We start from the raw sequence: 14,209 nt of genomic DNA, 5'->3' as shown, positions 1-14,209 counted from the left end.
CATTCTGGCCCAGCTGAGAGTAAAACTCTCCACAGCCAAGTGGTCAGAGCTTGCCATGTTTTAAGAATGTTGCAATTTGGGGCTGGAGAGATGGCTTAGCGCTTAAGCGCTTGTCTGTGACGCCTAAGGACCCTGGTTCGAGGCTCAATTCCCCAGGACCCATGTTAGCCAGATGCACAAGGGGGCGCACGCATCTGGAGTTCGTTTGCAGTGGCTGGAGGCCCTGGCGCGCCCATTCTCTCTCTCTCTCTCTCTCTCTCTCTCTCTCTCTCTCTCCCCCTCCCTCCCTCCCTCTTTCTCTCTCTCTCTCTGTCACTCTCAAATAAAGAAATAAAAATAAACAAAAAAAAGAATATTGAAATTTGAATATTTATCCTTTTGCTGTCTTTTCATTTTCCAATTTTAATCCATCTGTTTATTTTGTACTTTTAGTAGCAGAATATTCTGATTATACTGTGGCATGATTATGGATTAGTCTACTTTAAAGAGTTATAATTTGTCTAATCTATTAAAAGTATCATGACTTGTTAGGTAGATTTAGCTTTATATTTAAATATATTCAGTACCTTGTCACAAAATAAAAATAAAAAAGGGCTGGATATATAGTTCACTGGTAGACTTGCCTAGTATACATGAGCACCAGTGCTATTAAATACATCAGTACATACCAATTGACATTCTTTATTCATTTTTCTCAGTGAAAAAAAAATTGTGTGTTTGTTACCAGTTAATTCAGCTAAATCCACAAGGAGAACACCATTGTTTCATATTTTTCATAGATGTGTGAAATTTAGCAGGTGGAACATTTAGCACTGGATTAATTGGGTTTCTGAAAATAGTACTGCTAAGTTATATATTCCGTGCAATGAGCTACCAGTAAAATCAGTTTTTCTTTTGAATGTCTCTCTTTACCCAATTTATTGTACAAATATACTTACTTAGTTTGGTGAGGTGGTTCACGCCTTTAATCCCAGCACTTGGGAGACAGAGGTAAGAGGTTCACTATGCATTCGAGGCCAGCCTGAGACTACATAGTAAAATCTAGGTCATCCTGGGCTAGAGTGAGATCCTACCTTGAAAACACAAAACAAAACAAAACAAAAAAAAAGGAACAAGAATATTGTAACATTAATATTGTAAATTTTAATTAGATCTAAATTTTTACATTATAATTTTGCTATAAATGATAACAAAGTTTTTTTGGTTATTGGTATTTTAAAAATATTTACCTAAGGTTGGTGGTACATACCTTAAATCCCAGCACTCAGAAGGCAGAAGTAGGAGGATCACTGATTTCCAGGCCCACCTGGGACTACAGAGAGAGTTCCAGGTCATCTTGGGCTAAAGTGAGACCCTATCTTGAAAAATAAATTATTTAAAAGGTGTATTTTTTTTTTTAGCTCAAGCACCTGTAGCGAAATGGTCAAATTAGCCTATATTCAGATAATTTTATGAAATTTTATAAAATTTAATATCTTAGTCATTTTTAGTGTATATTGTTCAGCTGTGTTGTTTGTTTATATTGTACTGAAAAGTTGAGAGTATACCCATCTAAAGCTGAACCTCTACAGCTAATAAACATTTTCTCCTTTCCCATACCAATAATAACCTCCATTCTATTTTCAATCATTTGAATTTCACTATTTTAGATACTTCATGTAAATGGATCATACAATATGAATGCTTTTCTGACTAGATTCTTCTCCTTAGCATGATGTCCTCAAGATGCAACGGTATTTCCTTTTTAAGGCTCTTAGATTTTTTTGTTTTGTTTTGTTTTTAGTTTTTCAAGGTAGGGTCTCACTCTAACCCAGGCTGACTTGGAACTCTCTCTGTAGTCTCAGGGTGGCCTCAAACTCACAGAGATCCTCCTACTTCTGCCTCCCGAGTGGTGGGATTAAAGTTTTGCGCCACCACACCCAGCTAAGGCTTTTAGTTTTTATTGTATATGTACACCACACTTTATACATCTCAGTGGATATCTCAGTGGGTTGCTTGTACCTCCTGCTATTATATGCAAAAAGCTCTTTGAGATGTCAGATATATTCTTTTGATGTATACCTAGAAACGTGGTTACTAGATAAATATCTAGAAATGACTTGTACTAGATCATATGGTAGTTCTATTTTATGTATGTATGTATGTATGTATGTATTTGTAAGCAGAGAGAGACACACTGAGAGAGAATGGACATGTCAGGGCCTCTAGCTGCTGCACACAAACTCCAGCTGCATGTACCACCTGTGCAGCTAGCTTATGTGGGTACTGGGGAATCGAACCTGGGTCCTTAGGCTTCTCAGGCAAGCGACTTAACCACTAAGCCATCTCTCCAGCCTTGTTTATTTATTTATTAACAGAGAGACATAGAAGAGAAACAATTAATTTTTTTAATTACGGAGCTATTATAATGCTTTTCATACTAGCTGCATATTATTTTATAATCTCAACAACCATATACAGGGTTCTAATTTATATACATTCCTGCCATCTGTTGCTATTTTTTTAAGTATAGTAAAAGTAAAATAAAAAGAATAGTAGTCCATCCCAATAGATTGAAGGCAATTTGTGGTTTTGAATTTCGTTTCTTTGATCAGGATGCTAAACATCATTGCATGTGTTTATTTGCCAAGTGTTTGTCAACGTTGGGTAAATGTTCAAGTCCTTTGCTTCTTCTTAATTATTTATCTTTTAATTGTTGGATTATAGGTGTTTTTCTTCTGGATATTCACCCTTTACTAAGTACATCAATTACAAATGTTTTCCTGGGTGCTGGAGGAATGGCTCACTTGTAAAGCCTGTCAACCCAGGTTCATTTCCCCAGCAATCATGTAAAGCCAGATTCATAGAAGTGCATGCATGGCACTTATACACACACAACACATACACATAAATAAATAAATATTCAAAACAAAAACAAATGTTTTTTTCTCATTCCACAGGCTATCTTGTGCAGTCTGTTGATTTTGTCCTTTTAGTAAATGTCAGTTTTGTTTGCTATATTCTCAAATGTGTTTTTAAATTTTATTATATATACATATGTACTATATATGTATGTATGTATGTAGGTATGTATATACACACAAACACACAAAGATTATACTCTTTTATCCCCTTGTCCCTCCTCTTGTTTCCCTGGGGCCCTCAGTGAAATTATGGAATTCACTATGGGATCATGAAGGCTTAAGTCAGTCCCTGTGGGGTAGTGGAGGGACCTGCCTTAGGATATTCATGCCCACTCTGTGGCTCTTAAAGTCTTTTTGAGGTAGGGTCTCACTCTAGCTCAGGCTGATCTGGAATTCACTATGTAGTCTCAGGATGGCCTCAAATTCCTCCTACCCTCGCCTCTTGAGTGCTGGGATAAAGGCGTGCATCACCACACCCAGCTCTTAAAGTCTTTCTTCCCCCCTTCAGCAACTTTACCTGAGCCATGGCAGGCCTGTTGGCAGTCTGATTTAGAGTTGAGTTCTCTGTAGTCTTTGGATTTTTTGCTTTAATAGATTTTGCTTGGTCACCTTGTCTGCCACCATCACCCTAGAGCTGGTTGTTAGTATTCATGGCACCACCTCCACTGCAAGTTCTGGGCTCTGGCAGATGTAGAAGAAGCAAGTCTCATGGGAGGCAGTTGGTTATCTTGTCTTATTGATGGATCTTGGCTCTCCTCTGTTTTCTCTGCCATCTTTAAAATAAAGCAGATTCTCCAAGACTCAGGCCAGCTTGGATAAGAGAGTATAGGCAAAGTTATTTGACTGATTTTTGGTGTGCAAGCCCACTCTTCTCCAGAGAACAGTAGGGGCTTCTCTCAAGTCTGTGTTTCCTGACTATGAGAATCTGACTTGGTTTCCAGTATCAGCTATGAGTTCTTTCCCACTGAGCAGGAAACATGATTTTTATTTTTCTTGCCTGTGTTTTTGGTGTCATCCAACAAGTCCAATGTCATAAAATCTTTACTAGGGTTTCTTCTAGAAGTTTCAGAGTTGGGGTGTTAATGTTTAGGTCTTGAATTCATTTTGAGTCTGTTTTGATTATGTGGTGGTGCATGCTTTTAATCCCAGCACTCGGGAAGTAGAGGAAGGAAGAAGTATTGCTGTACATTTGGTCCACCCTGAGACCACATAATAAATTCCAGGTCAGCCTGGGCTAGATTGAGCCCTGACCTTGTAAAAAAAAAATAGGATCCATTTGCTTACATATATTCAGTTTTCCCAGCACCATTGTTGGAAGAGATTATCCTTTTGCCTTTGTTATCACCTGACCATATACCTGGGAGTTTATGTCTGGTTTCTGTTCCATTGAGGTATGTGTCTGTCTTTAAGCCAGTACCATACTGTTTTGATTATTAAAGCTTCTAATACATTGTGAAGTTAGGAGGACTTGAGTCTTTCCACTTTGTCCTTTTTCAAGATTGTTTGACTGTTGGGAAGGTCCCTTGAAATTTCAGGAGGATTTTGTTTTTGCTTCTGAAAAAAATTTTCATTGGAGTTTTTATGGGAATTGTATTAAATTTGTGTATCCCTTTAGGTAATATGACATTGTAACAGTATTAAATCTTCCAGTCTATGAGGCTGTGTCTCTCAGTTTCTTTCAGCAGTAGTTCATAGTTCACAGTGTATAAGTTGTTTATTTCCTTGGTTCCGGTCTAAGATTTAACTGTATTTTAATGATATTATAAATGAAATTGTTTTTATTTTTCTGATTGTTTCTTTTTATATAAAGGAACACATGATTTTTGAGTACTGATTTTCTGTCTTGCAGTTATACTGAGTTTTGACAGATTTTTGAAAGAATCTTTAGAGTTTTCTAACATGAGATTGTGCCATTTATAAGCATATTTTTTATGGATTTTTAATGACATGAACAGTGCTTACAACATAGTGAAAATAGTCTGAAAAACTAGATTACAAATTCAATTGATGTATATGGTAGGGAGAACCTTATAATTATGTATTTACAGAAATGAAAGAAAATGTCAAAATACTAATGGAGACTGACTCTACGATGGTAGATTAAGGAGTAATTTTTATCTCATCTCTAATATTTTTCTGCATTGGCAGGCTTAAGATAATAACATTAATATGATACAATAATATGGAATAAAAAATAGAAGTTGTTTAGGTGTTAGTTGTTAAGGGGATAGTTTCCATTATTGATACCCACATAGGATGGACATGCATTAGTAGTTTTCTATTAAAGTCTGTTAGTGTTAAAGTAGAAAGCATAATGTAGAAGTACCATGTTAATAATTTTAATGCATGAACAACAAAGTAAAAATACACCGTAGATTTTAAAAGTGTAAACCAGTTAATATTTGGTGAAATATGTATCTTATGGAAGTATTAAAATTGTTAACAGCTGGGCATGGTAGTGCATGCCTTTAATCCCAGCACTTGGGAGGCAGAGGTAGGAGGATCATTATGAGTTCAAGGCCACCCTGAGACTATAGAGTGAATTGCAGGTCAGCCTGGCCTACAGTGAGACCCTACCTCAAAAAAAAACAAAACAACAAAAAAAAATTGTTCATTTTTTGAAAGTTGAGCATAAAAATGTAAGACTAAATCTAGACTTAGGAGCTTTTAACCATCTTATTGTTTTAATTAGGACTGGTTCCAGTGCTACCATCTTAAATACAGAGCTGTCATCCCTCTTGACACCTGATGGGTTTCTGTTTAGGCTAAAGTGGGTTATTTTATCCTGGAAGTGTCAGGCAACGTTCTCTAATCCCTGAACTATAATACCCCTGCATCTCTTAAAGAACCCAATATTACAAACCCTTGCTTCAGTGGTTTCAGCTGCCTATGCTCTGATACATACAGCAGCTACCCTGATCATTGAGGAGGAGGAAAACATCCAACCACTTATCTCCAGTGGAGTTTTCTGTTGCTGTATAAGGACATAAGCAAGGGCAAGGTGTTCAGACTGCAGCTCAAAGGACCTGAACTATATACACTCATAGCTGTGTATTTTAATATTCCACTTTCATTGTGGCTCTGCTGGTATCTGACAATAGACTTTGTTTCCATGGTTCAGATTTTCAAGAAACTAAATGTGGAGCTGGAGGGATGGCTTCGCAATTAAGGCGTTTGCCTGCAAAGCCAAAGGATCCAGGTTCGATTCCCCAGGACCCACGTTAGCCGGGGACGCAAGTGTCCATTCTCTCTCTCTCTCTCTGTCAAATAAATAAAATATTTTAAAATTTAAAACAAGAAACTAAATGTGATTATCTCACACCAGTTTGTAGATTAGGTCTTTTCAGGCCAGTTGTCTACTGTGGTGTCTTCATGAAGTAGTTCATGTGGCATAAACAATAGCTCCTACTAGACAGCAGTAGGCCAGGAAAAGATGGCAGTGTTTAATTCTTTACACTAAAATGTTTTTAACATTTATAGGAAAGTCAGGGAGAGAAACTGGTTTTTAAAAGAAGATATTCATACTTTGTCATATTAAATACAGGCTTGCAGTGTTTTCTGTTGGAAATAAGTGAATAGGGCAAGAGAGATGTCTTAGCACTTAATAAGACATTTGCCTGTGAAGCCTAAGGACCCAGGTTTAATTCCCCAGAACCCATGTAAAGCCAAATAGCCAATGCACAAGGTGGCACATGTGTCTGGAGTTTGTTTGCAATGGCTGGAGCCTCTGGTGTATCCCTTCTGTCCCTCTCTGTCTCTCTCCCTTCCCTCTCTCCATCCCTTCATCTCCTTCTCCCTCTCCTTCCCTCACTCCCTCTCTGTCTGTTTTTCTCTCTTTCTTTCAAATGAATAAATAAAAATAAATCTTTTTTAAAAGATTAAATAATAAATGAGTAATACTGATGATAAGGAGCTGTTGTTTTCAGCTAACTAGCCTAATCTATACATAGGCTGCTGATATGATGAAACTTTTCTATGTTGACAATATAGCTCTCAAAATACATTTATTTATATGTGAGTATCAAACTCTCTTTTGTGTATCCCACAAAATCAACGTATAAAACCCATTAGCTTTTCTATAGAACAGTATTGAACATACTGAGAAACAAGTCAGGAAAGCAATCCCATTCACAACACCTTAAAAAAATGAGAAGAGGAATAGTCTACCAAGAGTAAAAGACTGCCACAAAGAAAACCATAAAACACTGTCACATTATGCAGAATAGACTAAACTCAGAGAGACATATCACATGTGTATGTATTTTGTCATATGTGAAATCTAAATTTAGTAACAACCTACGTGTGTGTGTGTGTATACATATATGTGAAAGTAGAAGGATTAGTTTTTGAAGAGGAAAAGGCTAGCAGAAGAATCACGGGGTGAGCAAGATGTAATGTGGGAGTGAATATGAACAAAGCCTAACGATGTGTATGTGTTAATTTTCATAATGAAAGCCATTGCTTTATACTGATTTAAAAAAATGAAAATAAAGGTTGTAGAGATGGCTCAGCAGTTAAAAGTATTTGTTTGCAAAGGCTTACAGCCTGAGCTCAATCCCATAGAGTACCCACATAAAGTACCCACCATATGTACAAAGTGGCACATGCATCTGGAGTTGGTTTGCAGGGGCGGGAGGACTTGGCACTCCCATACGCACCCTCTCTCTTTCTGTCTCTCTCATATGTAAATAAATAAGCTTAAAAAAAAACAAACCAAACCCTTTTACAAAAAAAAAAATTCACAGACTGAGTGAATTGAAGAAAATAATAACTAGCTGATGGCTCTTCATTAGAAGAGAGGCATACAGACTAAAAGTCTAGAACTTGACATTTTGAGGAAACAGAATCCAAAACCAAGCAAGAATAGCTATAGTCAGTCTGACAAAGCCATCTTCAAGCCAAAATTAGTAAGAAGGGATAAAGAAGATAATTACATGTTAATGAAAGGAACAGTTCACCAAGAAGAGTAAGGATTAGAAATAGCTTTGTTAAATGTTGGTGGACCCAATGTCATAAAATAAACACTACAGAACATAAAATGACATATAAGTCCAAATAGAGTAATAGGGGGTGACTTCATTACCCTAATCTTTATCAATATGCAGATGATTTACACAAACATTATTAACGGAAATAAGAGATAAAGCTCAGTGGTAGAGCACTTGCCTAGCATGTCTGAGACTTGAGACTCTATATAACATGAAACACATGTGCACAAACACACACACTTACTTCAGGGTTAAACAATATGATAGATTAACCTGACATAAGACATTTATAGAACAGTTATCCAAGAGCTATGAAATACAGTTTCAGCAACCTATGGAACTTTCCATTCTTTTCATATACATTTTGTGTAACATGATGCCCAACTTTCTTTTTCAGGTGATGATTTTTCTTTGATTCAACAAGAAATATTTATGGTTAAAGAATGTAAACATTGTAACATCGTAGCCTACTTTGGGAGCTATCTCAGGTAAAAAAAAAAAAAAAACAGACAAAAGCATCCACTCTTGTTTTCTATTTTATATTCTATTTGTTACCACTTTCCCTCTCTTTTATGTAAGTGACATTATATATGTGCATTTTTTAAATAACATTGTTCAAAATTTTAAACTTTGTAGGTTTTGGGGGGTCATCTTCTCTGCTATATTTGTAATGGCATCTCTACTTACATGGTCATATCTTATCTGACAACCTTAAATAGAACATTATGAATGATGATAAGCAGGTATTTTAACATATAAAATTGTTCATATTCTAAACCATTTAAAATAGGACCCATGTACTTTGCAAAGCATCCTGAGCCTGGTGTGCTAAAGTAGTCTAAACCTTAGAGTTTTAGGATGCTTATTTCAGTACTTGAGAATAACCAGCTGATATGATTTTTTTCTCTTTTATATTAGTAGGGAAAAACTGTGGATTTGTATGGAATACTGTGGTGGCGGATCACTTCAAGATATTTATCATGGTACTGCTGATAAGATTTTATATTTCAAAATCTACTTTGCCTTTAATGGTTGTTTGACATTTCTAGTTAATCAGGGAAAATAATAGGTAGATTTACTCACTTGGATTCTTTTATTCTGTTTCCAGTGTATTGCTTTTTTTTTTTTTTTTTTTTTAAGAACAAAAAGTTAAGGAGCCTGGGGAGAGGGCTTAGTGGGTCAGATGCTTGCTGCACAAAGCATGAGGACCTGAGCTTGGATCTTCAGCACCTGGATGAAAGCCAGGCATGGTGACACACCTGTGTAATCCCAAGCCCTGGGGAGATAGAGATAGCACAATCCCTAGGATTTGCTGACTAGCTAGTCTAAACCAAGTCAGTGAGCTCCATATTTAATGACAAACCCTGTCTCAAAAATTACGATGGTGGGCTTAGGGACTTAGCTCAGTGGAAGAGTGCTTGCCTAGCAAGTACAAGACTCAGGGTTCAGTTCTCAACAGTAAAAAAATTACATTGCAGAGTAACCAAAGAAGACACCACTGTCAGCCTCTGACCCACACATGTACATACACACATGTGTATGTGCTCCCACATACGAACACATCACACTTATGTATACATGCAAAAAAAACCCAAGAAGTTTTATTGTTGTTCTTGGTTATTCGGCTAATTTTGCCTGAGCTAGAACTGACATATCTGTAAATGCTTGTACAATTTAAATTTCACTTTTAGCTGGACATTGTGGTACATGCCTACAACTCTCAAACACTTGGAAGGCAGGATAGAAAAGATACAATGTTTAAGGTTCCTTAGGCTGTATATTGAATCCCTGTCTCAAAACTTAAGATATACTCTAAGAAAGTGGAACTTCCTAACTTGTTTATAAGTGAGACTGAAATGCATGAAAAAGAAATCATATAATTCACTAGATAACATTGTTATAACCAGAAAAACAGTTGATTTCATACTTTAATAATTTGTATTAAAATGTATGTACTTTTTTAAAGAGTGAATATTTAGCATTGTGTAATTTAAACCAGTTTCTTTCTTTCTTTCTTTTCTTCTTCTTTTGGGGGGGGCATTTTTTGGGGGCAGAGGTAGGTTTTGATGTAGGTTTCGAGGTAGAGTCTCACTCTAACCCAGGCTGACCTGGAATTCACTCTGTAGTCTCAAGGTGGCCTTTCACTCACAGCAATCCTCCTACCTCTGCCTCCTGAGTGCTGGGGTTGAAGGCGTGCGCCACCATGCCTGCCTTCTTTTTTTTTTGAGGGTAGTGTCTCACTCTAGCCCAGGCTGGCCTGAAATTCACAGCAATCCTCCTCTCCTACCTCTGCTTTCCTGAGTTCTAGGATTAAAGGTGTGCACCACCACGCCTGGCTCTAGACCATTTTCTTAGTTAAATTTGGTATGTGTTCATAATACTTTTTAGAAATAGTTCTAGTTTTAGTTCTTTAGCTTCCAATTTGTTCTGTTGTTGGCAGTTTCTTGAACTTCTAGAATGTATGAAAATAAAAATAGATTCTTATGAAATATGTTTTTGACTCCATGTTTAAGATAGATATGGGATAGTGGAACACATGTTGAAATTACATATTATGTAAGAATCATGTAAAATGCTTTAAAATGTTTCTATGTTGAATTTTTTGTTGTTTGTTTTTTGTTTTTCGAGGTAGGGTTTCACTCTAGCCCAGTCTGACCTGGATGGAATTCACTATGGAGTCTCAGGGTGGCCTCAAACTCACAGCAATCCTCCTACCTCTGCCTCCCAAGTGCTGGGATTAAAGGCGTGCGCCACCACACCCGGCTTATGTTGAAATTTTTATGTTAGAAGTTGTATAGTAAATAAATGTAGCCACAATAGATGGCCTAACAAAAGTGCTGCCATTTCAGTTTAAATAATACTTTGTAACTTGTAGAGATTAAAGTTTTATAATATTTAATTTTAATTTTTATCATAAAGTTAAACTGTGTAGCCAGCAAGTTTTACAACTCTCCCTTTTATGTGTAAAGAATTTGAGACATCTTCATGAAGTTTCTGTTTTTAAAGCCTGAGTATTAAAGTTAAATCTGAGGGCTGGAGAGATGGCTTAGCAGTTAAAGCACTTGCCTGCAAAACCTAAAGACCCAGGTTTGATTCCCCAGTACCCATGTAAGCCAGATGCCCAGGGTGGTGCATGCATCTTGAGTTTGTTTCCACTGGCTGGAGGCCCTGATGCACCCATTCTCTCTATATATCTGCCTCTTTCTCTCTCCCTGTCTCTCAAGTTAATAAATAAATAAAATATTTTTTAAAGTTAAATCTAAAAATGTTAAATGCTCTTAATAATATGGCTTTGTTTCTTATATTGCTATCCCACTGATTTACTAAACATCAAAAGATTATGTTCTTCATTAGGTATAGACAGCCAAGTGTAATACAATACATAGATTACATGTAAGTTCTTGTTTGGGTTTCACTGTCAGACACTGGGATACCCTCAGATTTTCTGTCAGGTGCATTGAAAGGCACAGTTCTGAAGCCTCCAGCTGGATATTTACAAAAGAAGGATTTTATATTTCATGTTAGGGAGAAATCTGTTTGCCGGGAAGAATGTACTTGCTTTTAAGATTTTGGGGTGAGCTATTAGATCAAGCCCCCCTGCCTTGAGAGGTGTGGTAAAGAATTATACTAGAGTACCTTGTCTTTTAAAGCATACATTTTCAACAACCAGTCTCTGTATGACACTCTCTCAAAATGTGATTTGTTATATATGTTTATCCAGTTTCTTGACTTTATTTCTGAAAATTTGTTCAGGTGTATCGGATTGAGAAAATATTCATTGCTTTCCATGGTGCTTCCTGTGATATTTAGTACTAAGCTTTGCACATAATAGGCACTGTATATTTTCATTGTCCAGACTTGTTCTGGAGCAAATCTATATTTTTAAAATACACTTGAAAATTCTTAATGTTATCTTTTTTTTTTGTCTCTGAATTACAAAAAGCAATTTATGTTCCTTGTTAGTAGATAAGTCTTCCCATGCCATATACAGAAGTTTTATACAAGGTTTTCATTTTACAACCAGATTGTTTTTAGTCTTTTGGGTTCAAACTTATAACAATGTGGTCTCTTTCTTTCTTTCTAGTTACTGGACCATTATCAGAATTGCAGATAGCATATGTATGCAGAGAAACCTTACAGGTACCATATCTGCTTATGTATATAGAAAGGAAATTCCAAGGGCTGGAGGGATGGCCCCGCAGTTAAGGCACTTACTTAGAAAGGCAATTCCAATTAGAAGAGTAATTTCACAGTTACCAACTATAAATGGTGATTTGCCCAAAAGTAGAAATCAATATGATTTTCCTGTTAAGCTGTCATATTTTAATTCTGTAAAGCTAGTTATTTTTTCATCTGTGAGTTACAACAGTTCATTTAAGCAGATGGTTATATGTGATATTCTTCTTGGGTGCTGATAAACATGTGATATTCTGCATCTTAAGTTGCTACAGTGCTAAGGGAAGCCACACCTACAAGTTGTTCTGTGTGGATGGATCTCTAGACCTCTTAATTGTAGTATTTTATCTTTCCCCTCAAGTTTTATGGAAGTAAAAGTAGTGTCTAATAGAGAGCTTGAGGGCTTTTGCCATTGCTCATGTTAATACAAGTCACTGATACCAGAACTCCCTTTGCTAAGTTTTGTTAACATTGTATTAAACAGATATCTTTGATTCATTTCTTGGGGATCTGTGAGAGCTTTTAGTATATTAACATGGGTCTTCTCTAGAGGTTTAAGGCTACATAACATTTCTCCAAATTTGTTTATGTTGTTTAATCCCCTAAAAAAAATGAGAAACTCAGAAAAATTGGCATTAACAATGTTGGTCATATACATTAAGACATTTAAATGAGGACTAGGGGTTAAGTAGCAGTAATTATGGGCTTTAAAAAATTAACAGTTGATTTCTTGTTGATTAGGACTTCTGTTTATCCACATTCTAGATTGTATAGTTTGTTTGGAAGTGAAATTGAAGTTTTTTTTTTGAAATTGATGTATTTTTTAAAATTTTTTATTTATTTGAGAGCAACAGAGAAGGAAAGAGGCAGATAGAAAGAGGGAGAATGGGTGTGCCAGGGCCTCCAGCCACTGCAAATGAACACCAGACGCATGAGCCCGCTTGTGCATCTGGCTAACGTAGGTCTTGGGGAATGGAGCCTCGAACCAGGGTCCTTAGGCTTCACAGGCAAACACTTAGCCACTAAGCCATCTCTCCAGCTGTGAAATTGATATTTTTATGTACTCCTTATTTTAGAAACTAGAAGTTTTTAAGTCAGTTTATAGAGTTCATTTCTGTATGTTTTAAAACATATACCATATCAGATTTTGCTGTGGGATGAGTGGAAGTAAAATCTCCTCTATGCATGTGTTGTGTGCAGGTGTGTAGCCATCCTTCAGTATCCGTGGGGGTATTGTTTCCATTATCTCCCAAGAACACCAAGATCTGCAGATGCTCAAGTCCTTTCTATAGAAATGACATAGTTCTTACATATAACCTGCATCATCATCCTGTGTATTTCATATCATCTCTAGATTTCTTATGATAACTAGTACAATATAAATGTTACATAAATCATTACTATATTGTATTGTTTACAGTGACAAAATATTTACATATTTACTACAAACACAGTTTTTTCTCAAATATTTTTAATCTGTTTTTGACTTTAACCCACATATACAGAAACCACAGTTAAAGAGTACAGACTGTAGATGATTATTTTTTTCTTTTTGTTCTGTGTTGTTTTTAGAGATAGGGTCTCACTCTAGGCCAGGCTGGTTTGGAATTCACTGTGTAGTCTCATGGCCTCAAATTCAGCAATCCTACTTCAGCCTCCCGAGTGCTAGGATTAAAGGCATGCACCATCATGCCTGGCTCTTCTTTTTGTTTTTTTGAGGTAGGGTTTCACACTAGCCCAGGCTGACCTGGAGTTCATTATAATCTCAGGGTGGCCTTAAACTCACAGCAATCCTCCTACCTTTGCCTCCAGGTGCTGGAATTAAAGGCATGTGCCACCATGCCCAGCTTAGATATATTTTTCTACAATATTTACATTAAAAAAAACTTTGGGCCTACTATAAAATACAAACATCTAATCATATGTATCAATAGAAAAGAATTATTAACAAATTTATTTTTTATTTTGAATTTCTGATTTTTTTTTTCCTTTAGCAGTGAACAGAGTGCTAAACCAAAGAGAAAAAGCAGCAGCAATAACAACTTGCACTTGTGCCTGGCCCTGTTACTATGACATAGCCTTTTACATGCTTCTAGTTCCCCAAGTATAAAATGAGACTTGGAAGTCAGTGACCTCAAAAAT

The 14,209-nt window shown here is 36.3% G+C and overlaps 1 protein-coding gene across 2 annotated transcripts in view; it reads left to right on the top strand.

Moving 5' to 3' along the window:
• The window catches only part of Map4k5 (mitogen-activated protein kinase kinase kinase kinase 5), a 134,253-nt gene that overhangs the window by 53,234 nt on the left and 66,810 nt on the right, over nt 1–14,209 (top strand). For both annotated transcript variants that reach the window (XM_045154281.1, XM_004649167.3), the window contains exons 4-6: nt 8,289–8,379; nt 8,810–8,874; nt 11,976–12,031. In XM_045154281.1, the coding sequence (XP_045010216.1) occupies nt 8,289–8,379; nt 8,810–8,874; nt 11,976–12,031 (212 nt within the window). The remainder of the gene's footprint in view (nt 1–8,288; nt 8,380–8,809; nt 8,875–11,975; nt 12,032–14,209) is intronic.

The sequence above is a fragment of the Jaculus jaculus genome, chromosome 7 (assembly GCF_020740685.1).
Source record: "Jaculus jaculus isolate mJacJac1 chromosome 7, mJacJac1.mat.Y.cur, whole genome shotgun sequence".
NCBI lineage: Eukaryota > Metazoa > Chordata > Mammalia > Rodentia > Dipodidae > Jaculus > Jaculus jaculus.
Note: the sequence above shows the minus strand (reverse complement) of the source record. Positions and strands in the feature narration are given on the sequence as shown.